Source organism: Lonchura striata, chromosome 2 (genome assembly GCF_050655825.1).
Source record: "Lonchura striata isolate lonStrDom1 chromosome 2, ASM5065582v1, whole genome shotgun sequence".
NCBI lineage: Eukaryota > Metazoa > Chordata > Aves > Passeriformes > Estrildidae > Lonchura > Lonchura striata.
In genome coordinates, this window is record NC_140704.1 from 21,879,263 (window position 1) to 21,902,271 (window position 23,009).

Sequence of the window (23,009 nt, forward strand, 5' to 3'; positions counted from 1 at the left end):
TCTGTTTTCCTTGATTGATTTCCTCTTGTAGATTACCCAAATATCCAGTATTTGCTACCCTACTGCTTCCACTTCTCTGCTGTAACCTCGGTATTCAGCTCCTTGGTTATGCCTGTTTACCTGCAATGCTTTAATCCCCACCATTGTGCCCAGAACAAGCACTTTGCCTTCCCCCTTCCGTGTTATATGAAGTCCCAGCTTGATATGATTAAAATAAAAATACAGTTTTGAAATAATTTAGAAAATAAACTGGGATATGGACTTACTGGACTGTGTGTGCTTATGTGGCCTATGTTTCAAAAGATAAATTACTCTATTGACTAGTGAATTTTTTTTCAGGCATTGTAAAGACAATATATAATGCAGAGATACAGCTGCATTTAAAGGGTTTTTTTTTCAGATTAATCCTATCTTTTAAAATACTCAGAGATGTAGGACCGATGCTCTATCATACAGACATGCTCAGTATTCATTTTCCAGCCACATAGTTTTGAGTGGATGTAGGGGCAGGGTAAAAGTGAAAATTATAATAGTGGCAACTCCCTTTCTTAATGGCTGAGAGGGTTAGGGCACTGTTTTGGTAGGGAGAGAGGAGAATGCAGTTGTTAGAGCTTTGTTTGCTTTCTAATTGTACTTTTAAAATGGAAGCAATAAACTGATCATGTATACAGTAAGAGAAGTTATGGAACATACAAGTGGAAAGCATTTCTACTGAAATTAAAGCAAGACACAGGTTTGAAAAAGGAGGATTGAGACCAGAGTAAAGTGATCCCAGCTGGCAGGACAGAAGGAAGTTGTATGGGGAAGGGAGGTAAGCAGGGGAGGAAAGAAGGGAGGGAGTAAGAGCAGAGGAAGAAGCTGATAGATCCTGCTCTACTATTTTGTGTTCATTGATCATTCCATGCTTTTTTTTTTTGGTCTGAATTCTTGTTTGGGGTTTTCCAAGGGAAGATTTTCAGAATCACCTTACCATAGTTGAAGAAGAGAACTAAAAATAATAGAAACTCTGAAAATTTTTTAGCTCTGAAAATCTGGGAAATGAGTATTATCACAAAGGAGAAGACAAGAAAGCTGACTCATGATTTGCAAGTTCAGAAGGCAAACACTGCATTTTCCTTTAAGAGAAGGAAAGAAAAACAGGACATATTTTCAAAGCTCAGGATTGCATAGAATCATGTAGAGTTTTTAAAAATTTTGGCAAGATGCACTGATAAACTTAAACTAAAGTGTGCATATAAGCCAGCAAATTATTCTTTTCAACTTGTCTGGAAATACGAAATAGAATTGAGTACAGTGTGCTTTTCATGATAAGAATTGTATTATTTTGGACTCACAAGACTTAAGATGTAACTTGTTATTTTATCCTTTTTATTTTTCTGGGCAGGTGAATGTAAATGTGAGGACATGTGGTCTGGATGCATAATGGGAGATATGGGGTAAGGCATTTCACTAGAGAAAAGTAATGGTTTTCATGCAGTGAAATAATGGAAAATTTTCTATTTTGTGGTTCAGCAGAATATTTTTGATGACTCAATTTTCAGATCGTAAAGTATTAGGTACATACCATATAGAGACACCTTTAAAGAAATGTGAGAATAAGTGAGTTCATGAGACAGCTATGTGAGGATTTTTGGTGAATGCTGATTTAACTTGGAAAGCACAAGGCTCAACAGTCAAGCCAGGTCATTGCAGAGAAGCAGAAACAGGCTTGTTTTCTCATGCAAATTGCTATTGAGATCCAAAACAATGACACACCCTAATTCTTGAAATCCTATAATCAAATTTTTGAGGCATGTCTCATTTTCAGTGTTTTTGTTGGAATATTTCATCTATCTCTATCACTTTTTATCACACAGTTTGTGTGATATTGTTAGAAAAACTGCCCCCATTGGAGGTTGAGTATGTTCATACCCATGTGTAGTGTCACTTGTGAGATTTTAACACAATGACTGGTGAATCTGCAAATTTTTGCTGGTTGATGAAATTTGATACGTTCTGAACCCTAATAGTTTTTATTACAGGCCTGTCTATTATCAGGCATATGAATTACATTGTAGTCTAGCTTTAGATGTGAGTTACATTGTATTCTAGTTTTAGATGTAGACAGGGCTCAGTTTTTAACTAATTTTGAATGGATCCACACATTTTCACAATAGCATTGTGATCAGAAAAATTTTGAGCAAAGAAGTATGTCTTATTCAAACCTCTATGAAATTGTGAATGGTGCCCTTTTCATCTTAGAATACCTGAAAACATACCTGGTAGGATTTTTCTGGTTTTTGGTAAGTTAAAAACCCAGTCTGAGAGGCATTTTTGATTCTTATAAAAGTTATAAATTCCCATGTTAGGGCCTTTAAATTCTTTATCTGAAGTTCAAACCTTTCACATAATTTGGTACATGAAAAAGCCTTGTATTTACCTAGCTTATTGCTGAACTTTGGTGAAATCTACAGCCTCTGTAGTGTTTAGGCCAAATTAATGAGCATTGCAGGTGGAAAAGCCAATTATGTTTTGGCAACTATCTCTCTCAGCAGTGCAGGATAGCACTTTGGCTAATATTTTTATATCCAGTGGTGAGGTGATAGAGGAAAGCCTTTGAGACTCCAAAATCTCCTTGAAGCATAAGTACTTTCATGACTATGGACCTGAATATAAAGATCACTGCAATTGCCTTGGGAAAAGTTATTTCCCTGTGAATAGGATCCATGCAAATATTCTCTGCATCACATATTTTTAGGTGGGGCACAGTGCCTCAGGGGCACTCTGTACTCAATTGAAATTTACTGAGTGGGACATATGACAGAGGGAAGCTGAAATGTTAGGTGGTGTTTGCTAGAATCATGTTTAAAATGGCATAATTCTATTATATAAAAATTCTGTGGGTCAGGGGAACCATTTCCTCTAAGAGGGAAACAAACTATAAGCTGTCTTTTTCTCCTGCACTTTGCATGGGAGGAAATAAATGTATTTCTGGGATCAGGCCTGTTAGTGGAACAAGTCATACTTCTGCAAACTACACACTTTAATCAGATTTGTGCTGTTTAGCATGTAAAAACTTAGTGAAATATTCTAGACTTCTCACATGCCATGAGCTTTGTGTCATTGTTGAAATTTCCTTGTTATTTAGTGGAAGGATTTTTAAATCAAAAGAAATAGAAAAGTCAGATAGACTTACAGTCACTCTGATTTTGAACAGCATGTTTTCATTATTTTTATGAAGTATAACATTATATTTCTTCTGTTTCAAAAAAAAAAAAAAAACAACAACAGTGTAAAAAGCACCAGAGAAAGTAATCCTTCTACCTTATTCTGTTAGGTACTATCTTCCAAGCAAGTTCTCTGAGTGTGATATTGAAGAGTATCATGAATTTTTAAACAATGGAGGTGGAGCCTGCCTTTTCAATAAACCAACCAAAGTAAGCATTAATTTAATGTTTAATATGATTTCTATTCTATTGCTGATTTTGATGAAAACAAGAAAAATGAAAATTATAATGTTGGAAAAAAACCTGTAGTTTTGATAGTTCTGGTTCTCTCTAAGTTCTAACTAGTCTGGTAACATATGGGTGTAAGTAGATTATTTTAGTCCATAATAGTTTAGAAATTACTTTAAAATAAATTTCTGATAAAGTGGTTTCATATCCAGTAGAGTATTCACAGCCTCTGATCAAGACTCATCCCTCACACAATTTGTTCTGAATACTGTGAATACAATATGATTTTTTATTTAAAATAGGTCTGCAATGCAGGATTTGCCCCAGTGTTTTGGTATATTACTGCTCCATTTGCTGAAGCATGTGTTAAAATGTAAAGCAAGCAGGATAATGATCTTGACTCTTTTCTATACATAATTAATGTTAACCTGTATTTAATGTCTGTCATTCAACAAGCAAAGGGAAAGAGGCTAAGGCAGTAAGATAGTTCAATGTGGAAAAAAGACTTATCTGGTAACTGAAGTGGTCACAGATGTAAAAGAGAAGAAAGTAATTTCAGGAGTGATGCATGTTCCTTGTGGTGAACATGAGAAAAACTGCATCTTCTGATAACCACAGAATTTCAATAAAACTTAAAGAAGGAAAGAGAAAACATCAAATATGGACAAGCTAAACCTGCTTATCTCTTAAAGGTCCCTTTTGATGAAAGAATATATTATTAAAAGTATAGAGAAAACACTGTAATTCGTTAATTAGATGTAAAACTTCTTATTTAAAATGTACCTGAGTTTTAGAAGTTTGTTTTTTTCTATCTCGTTAAAGGTGGAGAGAAATACTGGTAGACTTATTTACTTGCCAAGCTTATTGTTTATATAGTGTAGTGTGTCTTACTTGGTTTATTTTAGTGATTGTGTTCATTTACACATCTGTGAGTTGGAAAAAGCAATTACTCTCCTTTCAATTTAGTTTGGCAGCACTTTAGTTTTTTTGGTTGCTTTTTTTTTTTTGATGACATGCCTAAATGTGAGTTAGATGTGGAAACCAGGGTGATATAGTCTCTTTTATGCATTGTGGTTTGGGTTGGTTGAAATGTTTTGTCAATGGATGTCTGTCTAATTAACAATGCTGTCAAAGGTGTTTCCTAGCAAGGGTGGTGAGACACAAACTTGTTTTTGTTTTTCAAGCATTATGAGATAAAGGAAAGCTGATGTGACAAGATGCAGTGTTTGGCAGTGCTCCACTCTTAGATCAGCTATAATTTCAAACATCCTATCAATGGCTGCTGGAGCAGATTGAACATATGCACTTTTCAAATGATTGGGTGAATGATATGACTTTGGGGAAAGGTTATCCAATTTGCTTTTAATGTTCAGATTTTTTTCTTCAATTTCATTTTTAGCTGTCCCTATGTACTGCAGCACATTGGCCCAGTATTTCAAGGCAGAATTCTCTGTTACTGCTATCTCTTTGTCTCTGCTGTGCAACACACCAAGAGATATTGAAGAAGTTATGCTTTCTGGAAAAATACATAGGAAACAAGCAGTTTAAGCAGCTCTTTAGTAATTCTAAAGGCTTGCATACATTTTATGTTAAATTCTACGTATGCATTGCATGCTGTAGTCAAATTTCCATTTTAATAGGGGATGTAATAATAACACATCAGCCTATGCCAGGCTGTGGTTTGTGGCACAGTGAGGTACGTGGGGTGATGCTCCATCCTGTGGACTCCTGACAGAAAGGCAGCAGCTGGTGAGAAATGCTCTGCACCATGTACAATGTACTTGTGCAGATGGCTCAGGAGCAGAGGGGTTTTTGGAATGATCCTAGTTTAATTGGAGAACTTGAAGGCTGAGCTGCAAAATGTTAGTCTGGTGACACACTATTATGTTTTCTTATGTCCAAAGGAAAAAAAAAAATATTTTCTTTTAGAAGAACTACCTTTAAAAGTTTCAGGAAGACAGATAAAATTAGACTGGAAAGAACAGAATATCAGTGTCCCTTAAAAAAGGTTATGGCATACAAATATAAAGATTTTGATCTTTTAAGTTAGAGTCCGGTGGGAAGGCTGAAAGGAAAGGGAGGAATCTTCATCATCCTTTTTGTGCATATCTACCTGTGTGTGATATATACTTACAGAAAACTGTGAAAGTTCCCAACTGTGGTAGAGGAAAATGGAAAGAAGAATCCAACTGCAAGAAAAGAAACTGACAAAGAAACTGAGCATCTCTGCTTCCCAAGCAGTTCTGAGCCACTAAAAAGACTGCTTTTTATGGCTATTACTTCTGAACTTACAGTGCAGGCTTTAACCTTTTGGTCATTGTCTCTTGAACTCCAGAACAACACCAATTGCAACCACTATGAAGATAATGAAATTGTCATATCTTTATTTCCTTTTCCTTTATTTTCATAGCTTTTTTTTTCTTCATTGTAACTTCTGCTCAAACAGAATTTACTGTAAAGCTGACACCTATGCACAGAAGATACCATGTGACTCGGTAGCATTGCTGTATTTATTTTCAGGAGTGCTCATTCTCTGTATGTTTCAATTGTGTTGTGTCACTCTGTGTGTCCCTGAGTTGTGGGAACTGTTTTTCAGTTAATGCATTTGGAGAGCTAGCTTAAAAACCATGTTGTACTGAGCAAATATGACAATAATTCCCTTAAAAGAGACATGCCCTTTGATTTCTGAATTTCCATGCAGCTTCTGGATCCTCCAGAATGTGGCAATGGCTTTGTGGAAGATGGAGAGGAATGTGACTGTGGGACAATAGCGGTAAGTGTGATGTACTAGATTTGTCCAAGAGTTGGTACTGCACATTGCTGCTGTTCATGATAAGTGAAAGAAGACAAGCAAGGTGAAGGTTGTGTGCCCAAGGATTCATAATAATAGCTGCCTGTGCAGAATCAGACCTTCAGAGGCAAGAAAGAAAGCATTTTCCTAGGTGGAAACACTCATCAGTGCTGTTAGTATTTAATGACAATATAAAGTTAGAAAAATTATTTTCTGTCTTGCACAGGAAGCAGCAGTTTCATGCTCCACAAGTATATGCCTTTTTCTGCCTCTAGGTGCCTAAAGGAATGAAAAAAATCCATTCAGGTAGCATGCTAAGAGCAGTAATAAGAGCTTGGGGTTCATGTGCTTTTCCCATGTATTCTGTTCTGTATGTGTTCCTCAGGAGTGTGCCAGTGAAGGAGGAGAGTGCTGCAATACCTGCACCCTGACCGCGGGCTCCCAGTGCAGCAACGGGCTCTGCTGTCGGAAGTGCCGGGTAAGGGCAGTGACCCTCACTGTAGCAGCCTGGTGGGAATGCATCCAGGTGGTGCAGGCACTACAGCACTTGTATTTTCCCTTGCAGACCTTGTGATTACTCTTCTGAAAGCTTACCTTTTAAAACTGGCTGAAATCTGATTTTTCTGAGGCTGTACTCTGTCTTTTAGGCTTGGCTTTTTGGGGCAGGGACTGTCATCAAATGCAGAGGTAAATTGAATCCTTCCAGTTTCAGACAAGTTTGAATCAGATTGAAGTTCTATGAGATCTCATTAGACATCCTTGCTTAAAGAATAAATTAACCATAAAGGTTTCATTAGATGTCCTTGTTTTTTCACTATAAGGATGATGAGTCACTGGAACAAATTGCCTAGACAAGCTGCAGATGCCCCATCCCTGGAAGTGATCAAAGCCAGGTTGGATGGATCTTTGAGCAAGTGGAAGGTGTTCCTGCCCCTGGCAGTGGTGGTGGAGCTAGATGATCTTTAAGGTCCCTCCCAACCCCAACCATTCTGTCATTCTGTGAACATGCACATCCTTATCCAGGTGCCACTCCCAGTGCCATCCATATGTGTTGTTCTGGATTTGCCCCATGAGACTGAATGGGAAAATCACACCACAGAGTGTCTGAGGGAAGGATAGAGTAAAAAACACAAAAGCGCAGCCAGCAGAATTACTCAGAAAGGTTCATCTAAACAACACCTGACTTCAGTTTCAGTTTGGTCTGCCTGTGTCTCCTTATGTTTGGACTGACTGAAATCCCGTTGAGTAAAGGGAATCAAGCCCTATGTAAACTGTAAATTATTCTTCTTGATACATCAGTAAATAGTAAAAGGAGATTTAACCAGATCATGGCTGTAAGGGAGCCCTGTTAAATATGACTTCAAGTAGTTGTTTGTACTAGTTTAGTAATAAAGATAATTAGTTTTAATGTAGTTAAAACTGTGGTGTACTATGTGTGATATTTTTATCTTTGTCTCTGCACATTTGAGGGTTTCATTCCCTTAGGAGGATCATTAATAATAACTCTTGATCACATTCTTGACTTTGTCCTCATCCTAATGTTAAAAAAAAGAAAAAGCACAGATTATGCTGGAACACATCACATTTCCCTAAGCACATTCCCCTTTTTAAATGTAATAATTTAAAAATCAGCAGATTGCCAGTGTGGGTGAATTTTGCTCAAGAATCAAAGTTGCATAGGTACCACATTAAAGACTATCAGAACAAAACAAAGCTTTTGTATACCTATCTTATTTTTTTGCAAATGAGAGAAGGATTTATCTTCTTTCAGAGTGGCAAGGATGAGTGACTGAACAGAAAAGTAGAATTTTACTACAGTGTTTATCAGAACAACTCAAAAGACTCTATGTAATAACTCCCAAACTTGGGGTTACTTTCCCCTGTAATATCCTGCCTGAAAGCAGGAGTGAAGAATGGGTTGCAAGCAATACATGGTAATTATATGTCCCAGAATCCTGTAGTGTCTCTGACAGCATTTGTGTCTGCATTTTTCTAGTGACTGGTGGAAAAAAGAAGCTGAGGGTTGAGAAAGTACTGTAGCCTAGCTCTTCCACTGATGTGTGCCTGTTCACACCAGCTTGGAATTAGCAGTTGTCCCCCCAAAAATGTATGTGCACGCAGATCCAAAAAAAGAAAAAAAATCACAGGCACAGGCTTGCAAAATGAACTGGGTTTCACAGTCTTAAGAAAACTTTTGAGGAAAAATAAGGAATCTGTAATATGTCTATGACCAGAAACATTAAAAATTGCCTCAAATGAGATGTCTTCCTTCTTTTCCAGGTCTTGAGACTTAGCACATAATTCTTTAGCCAAAATGTCTGTATTAGGTTACTGGTACACTTTTCATTGTTAAATATCCAGTCCCTTAAAAAATGGTGTCAAATGTACAGAATCCAGTGTACTTATTAATAGTTCCTGTTCTGCAACAATAATGGGGGATTAAAATAACCAAAGTGTTATACATAGAGCTCTGTGGTATTCTTCATCCCTAGAGAGAGATCAGGATGACTTTTTCTGCTCTGTAAAAAAGAGTAAAATAGTCACAAAAGGCACAGTGATCTGGTAGGATAATTGTCCTGGTTTAGGGCAAATTTGGGAGAGAACCTCTGAAGGGGTTCCTGTAGAAAGCAGATTAAATCGGCCCCTCCCCGAGCTGGTTCAGGAAAAAGACTTCCTTGGAGAAAAGTGGCAAATGAATAAAGCTGCCAGCCACTGCAGTATTGGTTTGGACACCCCCAGGGGTCCTCTGTCCCAGGAGAGTCTTCTCCTGCTTGGCCCCACAATCCACACCCTTGGGAGGGGGTGCCTCAGAGAGTGAGGGGTACCACTTGCACCAGTAAATGGCTTGAGTGGTGCAGCATACACACCAAGGAAAGAGAATCTTCCCACTTCAGTCGGTATGTAAATATTTCCCATTTTTTATTTTAGATAGAACTGTAAGGAAGCATTGCATTTAAGACAAGATATGGAGAAACTAAGACACTAATTTTCTATGCTTTCTTTTTCCAGTTTGAACCTAAAGGAGTTTTGTGTCGAGAAGCAGTGAATGATTGTGATATTGCAGAGAACTGCACAGGAAATTCCAGCCAGGTGATTTTTATGTCTCCTATTCATGAAACAAAAGAACCCCACTTGTAATCTCAAAATCACTATGAATGTTTTGTACAGTATTGTGTATAAAAATTGTGCTAAATCAGTTGATGCTGAAAAAAACCAGAATGATACTGAAATGATTTTTCATATGACTTTTGTTGTATAAATTGCTTTCATGTTCATCTGATATATGATCTATTAATTATTTTCTCTTTCTATAGTGTTCTCCTAATATTCATAAAATGGATGGATATTCATGTGATAACAGACAGGTAATTAGGATTTCAGTTTGTTTTACATTCTTTCTTCTATTATAGATTGCTTTGTATGGATTTTGTTTTAGGATCTTTGGAAGTCACTTGGGACAGTTGAGCTAACATTCATGACTTTTGGATGTTAGTCATATTTCTAATAAAAAGAAGATAGAATCACATATTCTTTGCCTCAAAGTGTGTGACTAATCTTTCTATTATAGAAATACATATTTTGGAAAATAAAGTAATTTGAAATATTTTCTGTGTTTTTTTTCTTTCTCTCTAGGGTATTTGCTTTGGAGGAAGATGTAAAACCAGGGACCGGCAATGTAAATATATCTGGGGTGAAAGTAAGTGAATGTTTCTGTTTCAAAGTTGGTTGTAATACATGTGACTTGAAAGACTATCTTGGCTAGGAAAAATTATGGAAGTGACATACTGAGAACTTTTGAAAACATCTAGAACAGTATGTCTCTCCCTTTCTTTCACTCATAATTTTGTCTTTCCATCCTCTTTTCCTGCTCTTTCTCTAGTGTTGGTTAACTTACTGGTATTTGTTCTGAAATCTGAAACTTTAGTTCTCATTAATAACAACTAGGAAGCATGTACTCATGTTCATTAGTTTATTTCAGTGGGGACATTTTTGACCAATAAACTCTCATTAATCTGAACAAAATTTAACAAAAGTCCAGTGGTGGCATCATAAAGCTTTTAACGGAGAAGAACACTGTGCAGGGTTTCATGGGCCACCTGCAGATCATAGTGTGTCAGTTCACAAACTGGGAAGCTCTGCTTGCTTTGATTGTGTATCCCCATTTCTCATGACATGGCTTTTCAAAGTCATCATCTTAGAAGAGATTTGTTTCTGTTTTTAGAAGTGACAGCTGCTGACAGGTACTGCTATGAGAAGCTGAATATTGAGGGGACTGAGAAAGGAAACTGTGGAAGAGACAAGGACTCTTGGATACAGTGCAATAAACAGTAAGTCGATCCATTTAGAAAGCTACTAGAATGAGATTCTTACCCCTGATCCAGTTCTTAAGTTGCCATGAAGAGACTCAAAAAGCCCCTCTATGGATCAGATTTCTGCAGACCTTTGTGCAAGAAGTCCTGGAGGGAGTAGGATGCCAAGAAGAGATGATCCCTGACAAGACAGCATCATCTAAGCTTAGGAAAGCTTGGACCAAAAGTGGCCTCAGTGAGGGTTATCAGTGCAGAGGAGAGAAGCCTTTGGTTTCACATCTTAGTGTGGTGTTCACTTTTTATGCTGTGCCATTGCACTGCTATGTTTTGTTCACTTTTCATGGTATTGTAATTTTCCAAGTATATTCCTGCAAGTCGCTGCCTAAAGCATTTTTTTCACATTGTGCATATATGGAGTTTATTATTTCTGCCAATTTCTCAACCTTTCACCAGACCTTATGAAACTCTTTTTTAAGATTTCTCCATTCTGTCCATGACATTTGATTTCTAGTTCTGCCTACAGGTGAACTAATGCTCCTTCCCACTTTTTAAACACAGATTTGCTAACCTTACTTCTGCTCCATTACAAATTCATAAGTAAAAAATATTCAGTAATATGGGAGATGTTAGACCCTACTATTCTGTCAGTGCAAAAGTCTCCACACATGAGTAGTGAAGTCCCTTCAGCAGTTGAATTAAACTTGGTGTCTATAGTTCTCTTACATATGTGTCCTATGAGAGTGTATTTAGAATTAGTATCTATTGCTCCTCTATGGACCAGTTACTGTATCTTAATAGATCATTAAATCAGTTTGGTGTGGTGTGTTCTTGACAGCTCCCTGCTTGTTATTACTCAGGGCATTTTTGATTATGTGTTATAAAAAGTTTACCCAATCTAACTTCCAAGCTAAGAGTTTTCTTGGGAAACACCATCACATATGGGAGTTATTGTCAGTGGGAGAAAATCAGGGAATAACAAATAGGTTACCAAGCTAGTGATCATATTTTTGATTGTCCATTTTCATTGAACTTTATTTTTTATGAGCATCTGTTTATTCTTTCAATGCAGGGATGTGCTTTGTGGATACCTTCTGTGCTCCAATATATCCAGCATACCCAGACTTGGAGAACTGGATGGTGAAATCACAACATCAATCTTGCACTATGGAAAAGTGTACAATTGCAGGTAATTGGAAATCCTGCAAACAGAACAATCAATATCCATCTTGCATGAAAAAGCAGCGTTCTCATTTCTAAGTGGAGAGAAACTGTTTCCATTAATTTTTTTTCCTGTTAACACATAGCCATTAGTTCAGTTCAACCTTTGTTAAGCTTCAGAAAATTAACTGCCTGTGGGGCAGTTTTGCAGTCCCCTCAGTAGTTAATTTTGCCTGTAGAGATGTAATGCACCTTTCAGGCTCTGTGATTTTACATTCTTTAATATTTGTGAAGTGCTTCATGTACCCAGAATACTTGAGACATATGCCTGCACTGCCAAACTTAACTGGTAGCCTAATTCACTGCTATATTGTAGCTGAATTCTAATTATAGACGTGGTATGTTTTGATAGCTTCACACAAGCATAAGATAAAATTATGTCCTAAACAAGTAAATTGAATTTTGTCTAACTCAGGCTGTTTCACAGGAAAAATGATCTTTGTGTTCATGATTTCATTTTTTTGGTGTAGATACACTGTTTTGGTTTGTTTCATGAGCTCACTGAGGCAATCCTTACTCTTACCTGTCCTGGGCATTGTGTAGCACCGAAATGCAGGGAGCAGCCCTGGGCCCAGATTCCCAAGCAGTCCCATCTAATCACAGCACAAGTCCCCAGGGTCCTCTTGACTGTCTTGCAGTGGTGGCCACGTGAAGCTGGATGAGGACACGGACCTGGGCTATGTGGAGAACGGGACGCCGTGCGGGCCGGACATGGTGTGCCTCGACCATCGCTGCCTCCCCACCGAGGCTTTCAACTTCAGCACCTGCCCCGGCACCACCGACAGCCAGATCTGCTCCGGACACGGCGTATGTTCCTGCCCTCTTTAACACTTTCTGCTGGTTTTGCTGGGCCTGGACTAGTCTACCAGCTGGACCTTTCAGAAAGCAAGCAGTTTGACTAGAAGTCATAAAACTGGAGAAGTTTTTGAAAAGGAAAAGGGAAAGAGGCACATAAGTAAATATAACGCATTCCAGTCCAGGCATCTTAAACAATTAATCATAGTTAGTGTTAGTTTTACAGAATTGTATCAATCAATGATTTTGCTCACTTTTACTAACTTGATTAGTATTTTTTTCAGCAATGCACTGGAGAATAAATACAGAGGTTTTCTGAACTGAGAAACTTGGGTCTCTGTTCTTACAGAGACCTGTTCTTTTCAATTCCCTCTTTATCACATAAATAGCCAAGAAGTTTCATGAAGTTGTTGATGATGTTGGATTTTGTGGGCTGAGAGTTCCTTTACTCTGGAAAAGAGGGCAGAGAGCTGGCTCTTGGCTAGTTTCTCTGCTCTGTGTGCAGTCTGTGGCTTCACTGTGGCCCTGGTGAGCCACCTTGTCCCTGACATAGTTTAACACAACATCCAAGGCCCTGTGACTGAGCTGGGATCAAGGAAGCTGTTCTCTCCTAACATCTTTTATCTTGTACACCGCATTAAAACTTCCTTATTTATCTGAAATCATGCACTTCTTCATATTTTGAAGAAAAAAAAAGTCATTAAGATCAGTTTCCCAAAGCAATTATAAATGCTTCTATTAAATACAGATTATGTTAAAGTATGTACTGAGTAAACATTACATCTATTTATATAAATAGAATAGCACATTTAATGCATTTATACCTAACATAAATTAAAAATTGCTATATATTAGAAGTTATTTAGCAAAATTTTGTGAGCAGTAAAATCATGGCTTTATCACTGTACCTATACTTGAGGTATTAATTATGGGAATGAATGAATAATCTGATTTTTTTCTGAGCTACACTCTTGACTGCAGGTTTGTAGCAATGAAATAAAATGTGTCTGTGACCGATTCTGGGGAGGAGATGACTGCAGTTCTCACATCAAAGACGATCTATTTTTTGATAAAAATGCCATCAATAAAGGTATGTTGTTAAAATTTTTACCAACAACTGAAAATTCTGGGATTTGAAGAAAGTTCATTAAGCAAAACTAGGTCTCCTACTCTTTCAGTTAGTACACAACATGCAGCATCAGAAGCCTCATTCCCCTCTCTCCTTCCACAGCAGAAGCACTCAGTGTCTGTAGATGAAGCCTCAGCCTGTGCATCTTTGGGAACTGGTATCAGTCAGTTCAGTTCCCCCATGCTTGTTCCAATCATCTGAGTGGCCTTATTAGGCATAGTGATAGATTAGGACAAGCAAAAGGTTACTGGGACTTTCCATATTTAGATGGAAAGCTAATGCCTGACTTTTATATTTTTGGAGTGGAAGTTTTTATTCCGCTTGTCTTGAATACAAAAGAAAGATATATTGTGGGAAAATGAGATTGTAAATGTTGGTCGTTAGAAATCTTCCAGAATCATTCATTTGCTTAATTTATTCAGCTATGGAAGGCATCTGAGAAAAACCAAACAAGCAGTCACTTTTATTCCATGGTAAGCATGTATTTGTAAGGATGTAATCTACAGCAGTTTAATGCTGATAATACTGTTTTGGCATACCTGGCACAGGTTTCCCGTGTAACAAGCATTCAGTTAATTGAAACAGACACAGAAGTCAAAGCTTGATTTGCAAGTGATCTTGTAAATAATTTGTAAAGTGATCTTTTTTTGTCCAAGCTATGCTTCAGGAGTTTATCACGGGTTACAATTAGTCAGCCTAGTGAAAGCTGTTCCAGCTGATTTTGAAAGATGGTGCATTTACTGCTTTTGTGTATTTTTCTTTTAAAACCATGTATATTTTTGTCCTAAAAACATGTATATTTTTCTCCTAAAACCATGTATATTTTTCGTCTTTCTTGTGTTTCCAGGTGTGGTTAGCACAAATATAATAATAGGGGCTATTGCTGGCACCATTTTAGTGTTGGCTCTCGTTTTAGGAATAACTGCTTGGGGTTACAAGTAAGTACATTTTGTTCTTCCTAATTGAGTTTCAAAATATGTGTATTTCATGTGATAGCTGATTATATTTTGAAAATAACAATTCAAAAAATCTAAAAAATCCAAATTCAACAATATTTATACAGTAACATTTTTGTCATATTAACATTTTACAAGCAATTCTTACATTTGTATGTGGTTTTAGAGAACTTGATCCAAATTTGAAATTTATTTCTCACTTAGTAATTTCTTTTTTTTTTTTAGATGATCAGATTATGATTTTGCTGTATGTGACAAAGGAAATGCAAGAATATGATCTGATTAAATTATAGATTTTTCCTCATGATGAAGTAAATATAGCAAGATTATCTCTCAGTCAGCCAGCAAAGCATTTAACCATAGGATTCATTAAATAGATGATTATATTTAGTCAGCTTAACCTAAAATTAATTCAAGCACATATTTTTGTAGGAAAGATCTGCAATTTGCAAATAAGGATCAAATTCTCTCCTGGTGTAGAGATGTCACCGCTCACTCAGAGGCAAAATTGATTACATTAGCCTGATTGGTCTTTTCCTGTTTTAATTATTTTATGAATTTCTTATAAAACAGAGGTATTTATATTGCTTGCTTGTAGTAAAAAAATATTCAAGGTACTGACTTTATCATCTGTGTTTGGATGAGACTGTCTCTTGAAGTCGTTTGTCCCTAGGTCCTTGTGCCTGGAGGGCAGGGCAGGCTCAGCTGCAGGCTCAGCTTCAGGCAGTGCTGTGCCTGGGGCACAGCCTCTGCTGGTTTGCCAGACTGAGGTAGGCTGAGGGCAGCTCAGAAATACGTAAGGAAAGAAGCATTTGGAATAAAAACCATGAAAATGAGGATTGTAGAAAAACAGGATATACTGTCTTGGTATATCACCCTCAACTTCTAGCAGTATCTGAAAATCTGGACTCTAAAAGTTAAGGGCTCATTTTGAGATCATGTCTAGCCAGTGGGATTGATTTTTGGAGGTTCAGGATGAGAGTGCACCTCTCACTAACTGCTTCACAGTGAACAGGTTTAAACCCAGCATGAACTGCACCTTACACTCAGCGCTGATGAACCGTCTACATGAATATATTTTTCTATTTAATTCTAATGTATAATACTTCTGATATAGTATATTTGTGAATGTGCTTATTTCAGAAGTGATTTTGTAGAAATATTTTGAGCAAAAATTTCATTCTGTATAGAGTGCTTTTCTTTTTACATTTTTTGGTCTTATTGACCATGTGTACCTGCATACTAAAAACTCATTCTTCTTCCTTTCTCTTCTGTTTATATGGAAAGAAACTACAGAAGACAGAGGTATGTGATAAAAGTAGTGGAATGGATCTTAGAAGTCTCTGAAAATAGCTTTTCTTCTCTTTCGCTCATTTACATGCTACAAAGAAAATATTGAGATGGGTTATCATATTTTAAATAATATGTGAAATCAGTATTCTATAATGCATTGCTTGAAATCCTGATTTCACTGGATTCAGTAGCAAAACCAATGTTTTTTATACTTCTGCAATAGACTGTTTCATTTAGGAAAACAGGAGAATATTTCCAGTAAGAGACACTGAAAATCAGCTATTAGAGATGAAAGTGTTCTTGGGAGGCTAAGAACTGAATAATTAATATTAACATGATGTTCAGGAGCCTTTTGAGACAAATTAATTCCTGGAGCTTCTTTGCAGTTAAAAATACAATGCAATTAAATTGCTATGTGGACAAAGAGCCCATTCTTTCCTGTCACCCTGTTCCATTGATTCATAGCTAAAGCACAGTACTGGCTTCAGCACAGGGCTGAGCGTTCATCATTTCAAACTTGTGGCCAAAAATAAACCGTTTTCCTAGTGACTTATGTTTGGCTCCTGGAAGACCACCTCCCTTTGATTAGGCATCTGCCTGGCAGATGGGTCTTGTGGGAAGGAACTGGCTCCTTCCTCTCCCAGTCCCCAACACATAAGCGGATTTCTCAAATTCCCCTGTTTTCTGCCTGTATTGTTGCCTTCTGCTCCAAGCTGCTGCTTTGTTTGTTGCTGCTACCCGTTGTGCTTGTTCTCCATTTCCCTTTGTGTAGCGCTTTCTCTGCCAGGCTCAAAATATTTGTAAAAAGTGGAAAAGCCCTGTCAAGTGCTGGTTGTATGCTACAGGGTCAGATAGGCCACAGGTACAGTAACAAGTAAAAGGCAACACTATTGAAGTCAGGCTTTATGCAGAGGCTGGTGGGCAGGAAATGCCACTGAGCTCAAGGAAGGCAGAATTTAAGGGTTTGGTGCTGCTTAGTGGAAACGGATGTATCTACAAATGGAGACTAACATGGCCATCAAGTCATTCTGCTGTGGATGTTTCAGTATTGGCTGAGGACAGAGCAGAAAAAACATCGAAACAGAGTCCACCCCCATGTATGTTTGTATTGTAATATTAGAGAATGTAACTTCTTCATATATCTTCATCTCCAGAAATTGCTTTATGGCCAGAGAGCTGTGAGTGTGCAGCCAGTCTGCAGCTGTATATGAGAGCACAGGCAGAGTGGGAACCAACATAAGCTGAGGCTTCTGAATGGAGGACTCCATCATTTTAAAGATGAGGAAGATATTTAATAACTAAATCTCCTTCATGCATAAAATGAAGTTCTGTAGGCTGACTTCAAAATAGAATACTTGTGGATTAGTACAAGGTGTGCTCCATAAATGAAAAAACATACCCACCAGATTGCCCAGACAGTCCCTTAAAAAAAAAAAAAAAAAAAAAAAAGTACTCCTTCAATAACAATGAAAACAAGACAAGCCATTATAATATTTTTGAACATGACATAAGGATTAGCAAGTTGAAACAAGTAAACTGAAAGTGGTAAGTAGAGCCAATTAGCAAGGATTCTGCCAGCTGGAATAGTGTGGCTTTAAAGGGCACAGCTACATGGGAGAAGTTATAGCTGATGGAGTAGCAAGAGAGCAGTTTGGTAGAGGAACCCTGGGGAGCAGAGCTGCCCACGCTGAGCCAACTCTGAACACACCCATGTGCCAGCTGAGGAATGGGACAAGAACTGAAACTCCAGAGGTGTTAGAAGATGAAGAATTGAAGTACTGCATTGCACTAATGATTTATGTGCTGTATAGTTGTATACTTTACATACTTTAGAAGCAGTAGAATTCCAGATATGGGATAGAGAGGTCCCAGTTTAGGTCTGTAGTTGGACACAATCTGAATATTAATCAACCTGGAGCAGACTGTAGCAAAAATGTCTTGGAAAGTGTGAGATTGAATAAATACTGATGCTGATATTATGAAATGGTCAACTGTAAAAGTAATTACCTGTACTTGGGAGGATTTTTAAACCTGGTGGAGCTATAACTGGAATATTTGCATGGCAGGTATTCTCTGCTGGCAATGAATTCACCATCTGCAAAAACTTTGCATAACTTGATTAGAACTTTCTAATGCACAGATAGTTTTTTTGTTTGTTTGTTTGTTTGTTTTTTTTTTTTTTTACCATAACCGAGCTTCTAATTCTGGAAAAGGATAAACTATTACATTACTGTCATGTGTCTTGGCAGATTGAGTCTACTACTGTGGTAATCAGGAGTAGCTGAGAATCTCTGACACTGGCGTTAGTTATCTTACACAAGAATTCAGTTAAAAACCGGAGGCTTTTGTCCTCCTGAGATTTAAACAGCTCAACAGATTGCTACTCTTAAATTCTAGCATGATCACAAAAGTTAAATGGTAAGCATCTACCTCAGAAGAAAAAAAGCATTCACTATTCCTGAGCTCCTCTTTGATGCAGGCATGTATTCAGCTTAGGCTCAGTACTATTGTTTTTTGCAACCAGCATGATGAGCTGTTTGAAATGTCTGGACTGGTTATCCAGTGTCTAATGAATCACCTAACTCTTCACTTTGAAAGCTGTGGTCAGAGTTAACGTTTTTCCTTGTTTTCTCTTTCCAAAACCACATAATCCACTCTTCTGCACATAACAGAAGAGTGTGAGTTTTCTCTCAGATGGTTGAATTATTTAATAGCTTTATGGTGTGTGGTTAACAGGTTTTCTCAAGGATTGTTATCCTTGCCTCTTTCTTTTAAACTAACGTTCATGCATGTTTGTGTGCATTCTAGTTCCTGTCATGTTTTCTGACTCTACAATGTTTATTACACTTCAGACAAATACCCCAGGGAGATTATGTAAAAAAGCCGGGAGAGGCCGACTCTTTTTATAGCGACATGCCTCCTGGAGTCAGCACAAACTCTGCATCTAGTTCTAAGAAGAGGTCTGCTTTTCTGTCGCATTTTCAGATTTCTACCTGTTCCATCACCCATTATTCCATTAGTCAGAACATTTCATTGTTTTGCAGCAGGTTTGACTCTTTCTTCTTTCTTTGTGGAATGTTTGAAATAGCATCCTTTTTGCTTTGATTACTGATTTTTCTCCTGTGTCCTAGTTGCTAATTAGTATGATTAGGCCAGAATAAAAAAATTTTGCATTGTAAACCAATTTTTGTTTAATAAAATTTTCATAATATCCCTGCTTGAAAATTGATTTCAAGTATACTGTAATAATAATTGCTGACTGAAAAAAAATTAAATAGAACGCCAACAACTTTTTAAATCAATGTCATGTAATCAAAGAAAAGGAACATTGTCTTTATTCAATAATAGTTATAAACATAAAATGTTAAATATAAATGTTATTTTTATATCTTTATTTGTCAGTGTCATTAATCCAGTGTGTTGACTTAGACTTCTGCTGTCTCATATTAAAGAAGATAGTGATTGCTTTTTATTCCACTTACTAGACTAGTATGCTAAATGGTCACCAAGTGTTATCTTATAAAATAATTCTACAAAGACTTTCTGCAGTTTTTTGCTTGCTGTCATTAGATTAGAGAGAAATAGCTTTTGCCCTTGATCAAATTTCACTAATTCCTTTATTGTTCCAGTTGCCTAAAAAATTCAACATTTTAAAAGGAAAGATTAATTTAAAAGCATTAAGAGCCATTTGTAATTGCTAAGATCATGATGCTCACTGTTCCTCTGCAGTTAAAGATTCTTTATATGAAAATCTTCAACTATCACTGTAAAAGAGCACTGTGAGAAGCACTGTGTCCTAGAGGAATTGACAGTGTTGAACTGGTTCACAGGAAAACTGCAAGTTTTAATTCTTGTCCCACTAAGCAGCCTACAACTTTGCAGTTGATGAAGCCATTTTCTTTTCTATTATTTCAATGAAAATTAAGAAAACTTATGGAAGGGGCACATATGTAGTGACATTTTATCTTTTGGTATAGCAGCTTCATCTTATAGACAACTTCATTCAGTTTGTTCTAATGATTATGTTATTAGAGAAACTCCAGTGGTGATTACTTAATTATCTCTAATTTTTAAATTCAGCTTTTTAGATGAGTGTGTTGTTTGTTTGTTTGTTTTGTTTTTTTTTAAGAAGCAAGCATTAATCTTTAATTATGCACTGTTTGTGTTAGAGAATCTTTTTTAATTTGGTTAAAATTTTGAAATAAAGTCTTGGGAAAGCAAGTTTTCGTAGCTCTGTCTATCAGGTTTAAATACCCGTTAAAAAAGAAGTTATTTTTAAATACTGTAATTTAATGTGTTTCTTCTTTCATACAGTATCTGTGTTTCTTTTCATACTTCATTTATTTCATGTGTCTCTCTTTATTATTTGTTCCAAAAAGCTAATGGTTTCTAAGGTCTGTCTGTACTAGAGAGTTTTGTTGTTCCCACCACCAGTTCAGGTATGTTGTGCCACTGTCAAGTCTGGAAAAGTAAGTCTGACAAATATTCCATTAACATTGTGATACAGCTGACATAGTCCTTCCATTTGAATTCCCAGAGTGCTACCTCCTACCTTCCAAGCGGGTTTTGATTTGCTCTGTGTGCTGGTGTGGATGGCATCTCTTGGGAGATGTTAGAGTGACTGGGCCATCAGCTGCCTGGGCTTCTCCATGCTGGAAAGCACTATGGAATATTAGCTGGTACTCAGAGGATGTTCAAGGATTAAGACATAACTTCATGGTAACTCTTGCTATTATGAAATAGCAAACACCAAAGCCATTATATATCAAGACATTCCTGAACCTGAAAGAGACCTTGAGGAGGAGGAGGAAGTGTTTGAAAACAGTGGATCTGTTGTTTGTCAGATCTTTCATGATGTGATTAAGTTTGAATTAATGAAACCCTGGGCTCACCTCAGTGTGGCTGTGATTAGCCTGAGCTTCTGAAAACTGAAGAATATCTCTCAGATGCCCCCAAGGAAAGCAGAGACTGAAAAATGCAAGTATCCAGACTTAAAAATTACGAAAATAGTTCCTTTAAGCAAGAGTTTGTAATACATAAGCCATCTATTGTGGATTTTTCAACTTCCTCTTCTTTTTTGGAAATGTAGATCTCATGGCAAACAGCTGAGCAGCAGCTCTAGTTCAGCAAGAGGCAGCCTGTTGCAAAACCTTACATGTTGGACATCACCGCATACATCTCTGGCTCTTAAAAGGAATGCAAGAGGAAAGAAAAAATAGTTTGCACTAAGCACCTAGATAAAAAGACTATTTTTGGCTTTGAGTTTAGCACTAGAAGTATATATTGCAGCAATTGGCTGATAAAATATAAACGTTGAAAATTAGCAAAAATGAGGCAGAGTTACCTCTCCCCTGGTACTACCAGCTCTGGGTGGGAGGATGCTCGTCACCAATTCCTGGGCCCTGAGACTGGTAGCAGTGGGTTGAGGGAAGCTGTCCCAGCTTTCCTGCAGCAGCATAAGGAGGGAGTGGGCAGCCTGCAGGCGGGATGTGCTTGACTGCGAGATGAAAAAGCCTTGAAATGAGCACAGTAGTAAGAACATCTTCCATCTAGGAACTGAGGCAGAGCTGCAAATCCAAAGGAAGTCTGGTGTGCGCCGGTGTTTGTGCATTCCACAGCAGACGAGTGAGAAAGCAGTGCGGATGCCTGGCTCTTGAATGTGGGCACATGGAACCACTGCAGGGACAGCTGCAAGGTGCAGAGTTTAATCAGAAATCCTAGATGCTCTGCTAGTGCAGACAGACCTTAGGCTGTGTTTTGTCACCGGCCTCGGGAATGTGACCAAACCACTGAGCTAACATTGATGTGAGACAATACCCTTAACAATAACCGCATCTGAGCCCTCCTATTCCAGGTCAAATGGATTATCTCATTCCTGGAGTGAAAGGATCCCAGACACAAAACATATTTCAGACATTTGTGAAAATGGGAGGCCTAGGAGTAATTCTTGGCAAGGTAAGTGTGAACCACTGTGCTGGCCACGGTGGAAACCAGCCTCTGGACCACTGCTGCTCTGCTGAAAGTTTAGCTGATCTTAGGACAGCAGCATGATGCCTTAAAATTGTGCCAATTGTTATTAACTTGGAATTAGAATTTAGCAGCACCCTACATAAGTGCCTTTTTTGCACAGTGCTTTGTCACAAAGAAATTGCACTTAATTTCTCCCTCCAGTGTGAGCTAACATGAAAAAGAGAAAGAAATCTACTCACTATTGCCAGCTTCTGTGATTTTATCAGGCAGTGTTAAGTGTTTTTCTTGAAGTGTAGTGATTTTGTCAAATAACAGCTGAAATAAAGGAGTTTTTTCTCTGTACAGTTGTAGCAAAAAGTAGAGAAAGGTAACCTAAGTGTCTGAGGTAATTCAAGAGAATCAGACCTGTGAGATTTAAATGGCTAAAGGTTAATGGTTTAAAGGTAGCAAGTATTTTGCTATGGATGCAAAAAGAATATACGGTTTGGCATGGGGCAGGTGAGTTTCAAGTTGTTTTACTGTCTTTGTCCTTTGATTTCTTTCAGGTAATATAGGAGGAAACAGAAAGAAAGTCAGAGGCAAAAGATTTAGGCCACGGTCTAATTCAACTGAGTAAGTCTGAATTTAAAAAAGCAAAGACAAAAAGTAGTTTTCATATTTGTGTTTTGTAGATGGAAATTAAAACTACTTAAAGTAGACAGCTGCATTTTTGCTCTGTGGCCCATTCTGATTGCTGACTGATAATCTGGTAAATGGCTTGGCTAATGTATTTCAACCTCTTTTTATGTATTCTTTAAAAATTAACTATTAATTTTCTTTTTTTATGTAGGCTTCCTCACAGTCGTTCCCATAGCAATTCCCACTGATGGTGGCAGCCTGCACCATCACTGCAGGCTTTTGTCTACAGTAAACTGCCATTGCTGAGTGTATCCTGGTTCAATACTGAGTTTCTGATAACCTGTTTCCTATCCCTGTCTTCACCTTGGGTTGGGCCATTGCAGAGCTAGAGATTTGTATCTCTGCATACTTTCCTGGAGATTTTAGGAGAGGTATCTGTCTGCTTTGAGAGTACCTTGAAGTTTGCCATTGCAAGCCTGAAACAGCCAGTCTTGA

The 23,009-nt window shown here is 37.5% G+C and overlaps 1 protein-coding gene across 11 annotated transcripts in view; it reads left to right on the forward strand.

The window, feature by feature from the left end:
• Positions 1-23,009, forward strand: part of ADAM22 (ADAM metallopeptidase domain 22) — a 131,729-nt gene that overhangs the window by 87,913 nt on the left and 20,807 nt on the right. For 4 of the 11 annotated variants that reach the window (XM_085566336.1, XM_085566367.1, XM_085566320.1 and 1 more), the window contains exons 14-29: positions 1,385-1,436; positions 3,317-3,416; positions 6,136-6,207; positions 6,611-6,703; positions 9,235-9,315; positions 9,540-9,590; positions 9,859-9,922; positions 10,448-10,553; positions 11,605-11,721; positions 12,392-12,560; positions 13,530-13,638; positions 14,525-14,615; positions 15,921-15,938; positions 18,779-18,973; positions 21,781-21,881; positions 22,442-22,508. In XM_085566336.1, the coding sequence (XP_085422462.1) occupies positions 1,385-1,436; positions 3,317-3,416; positions 6,136-6,207; positions 6,611-6,703; positions 9,235-9,315; positions 9,540-9,590; positions 9,859-9,922; positions 10,448-10,553; positions 11,605-11,721; positions 12,392-12,560; positions 13,530-13,638; positions 14,525-14,615; positions 15,921-15,938; positions 18,779-18,973; positions 21,781-21,881; positions 22,442-22,508 (1,486 nt within the window). The remainder of the gene's footprint in view (positions 1-1,384; positions 1,437-3,316; positions 3,417-6,135; positions 6,208-6,610; positions 6,704-9,234; positions 9,316-9,539; positions 9,591-9,858; positions 9,923-10,447; positions 10,554-11,604; positions 11,722-12,391; positions 12,561-13,529; positions 13,639-14,524; positions 14,616-15,920; positions 15,939-18,778; positions 18,974-21,780; positions 21,882-22,441; positions 22,509-23,009) is intronic. The other 7 variants (XM_021551750.3, XM_077788178.2, XM_021551752.3 and 4 more) reach the window with 3 other exon arrangements.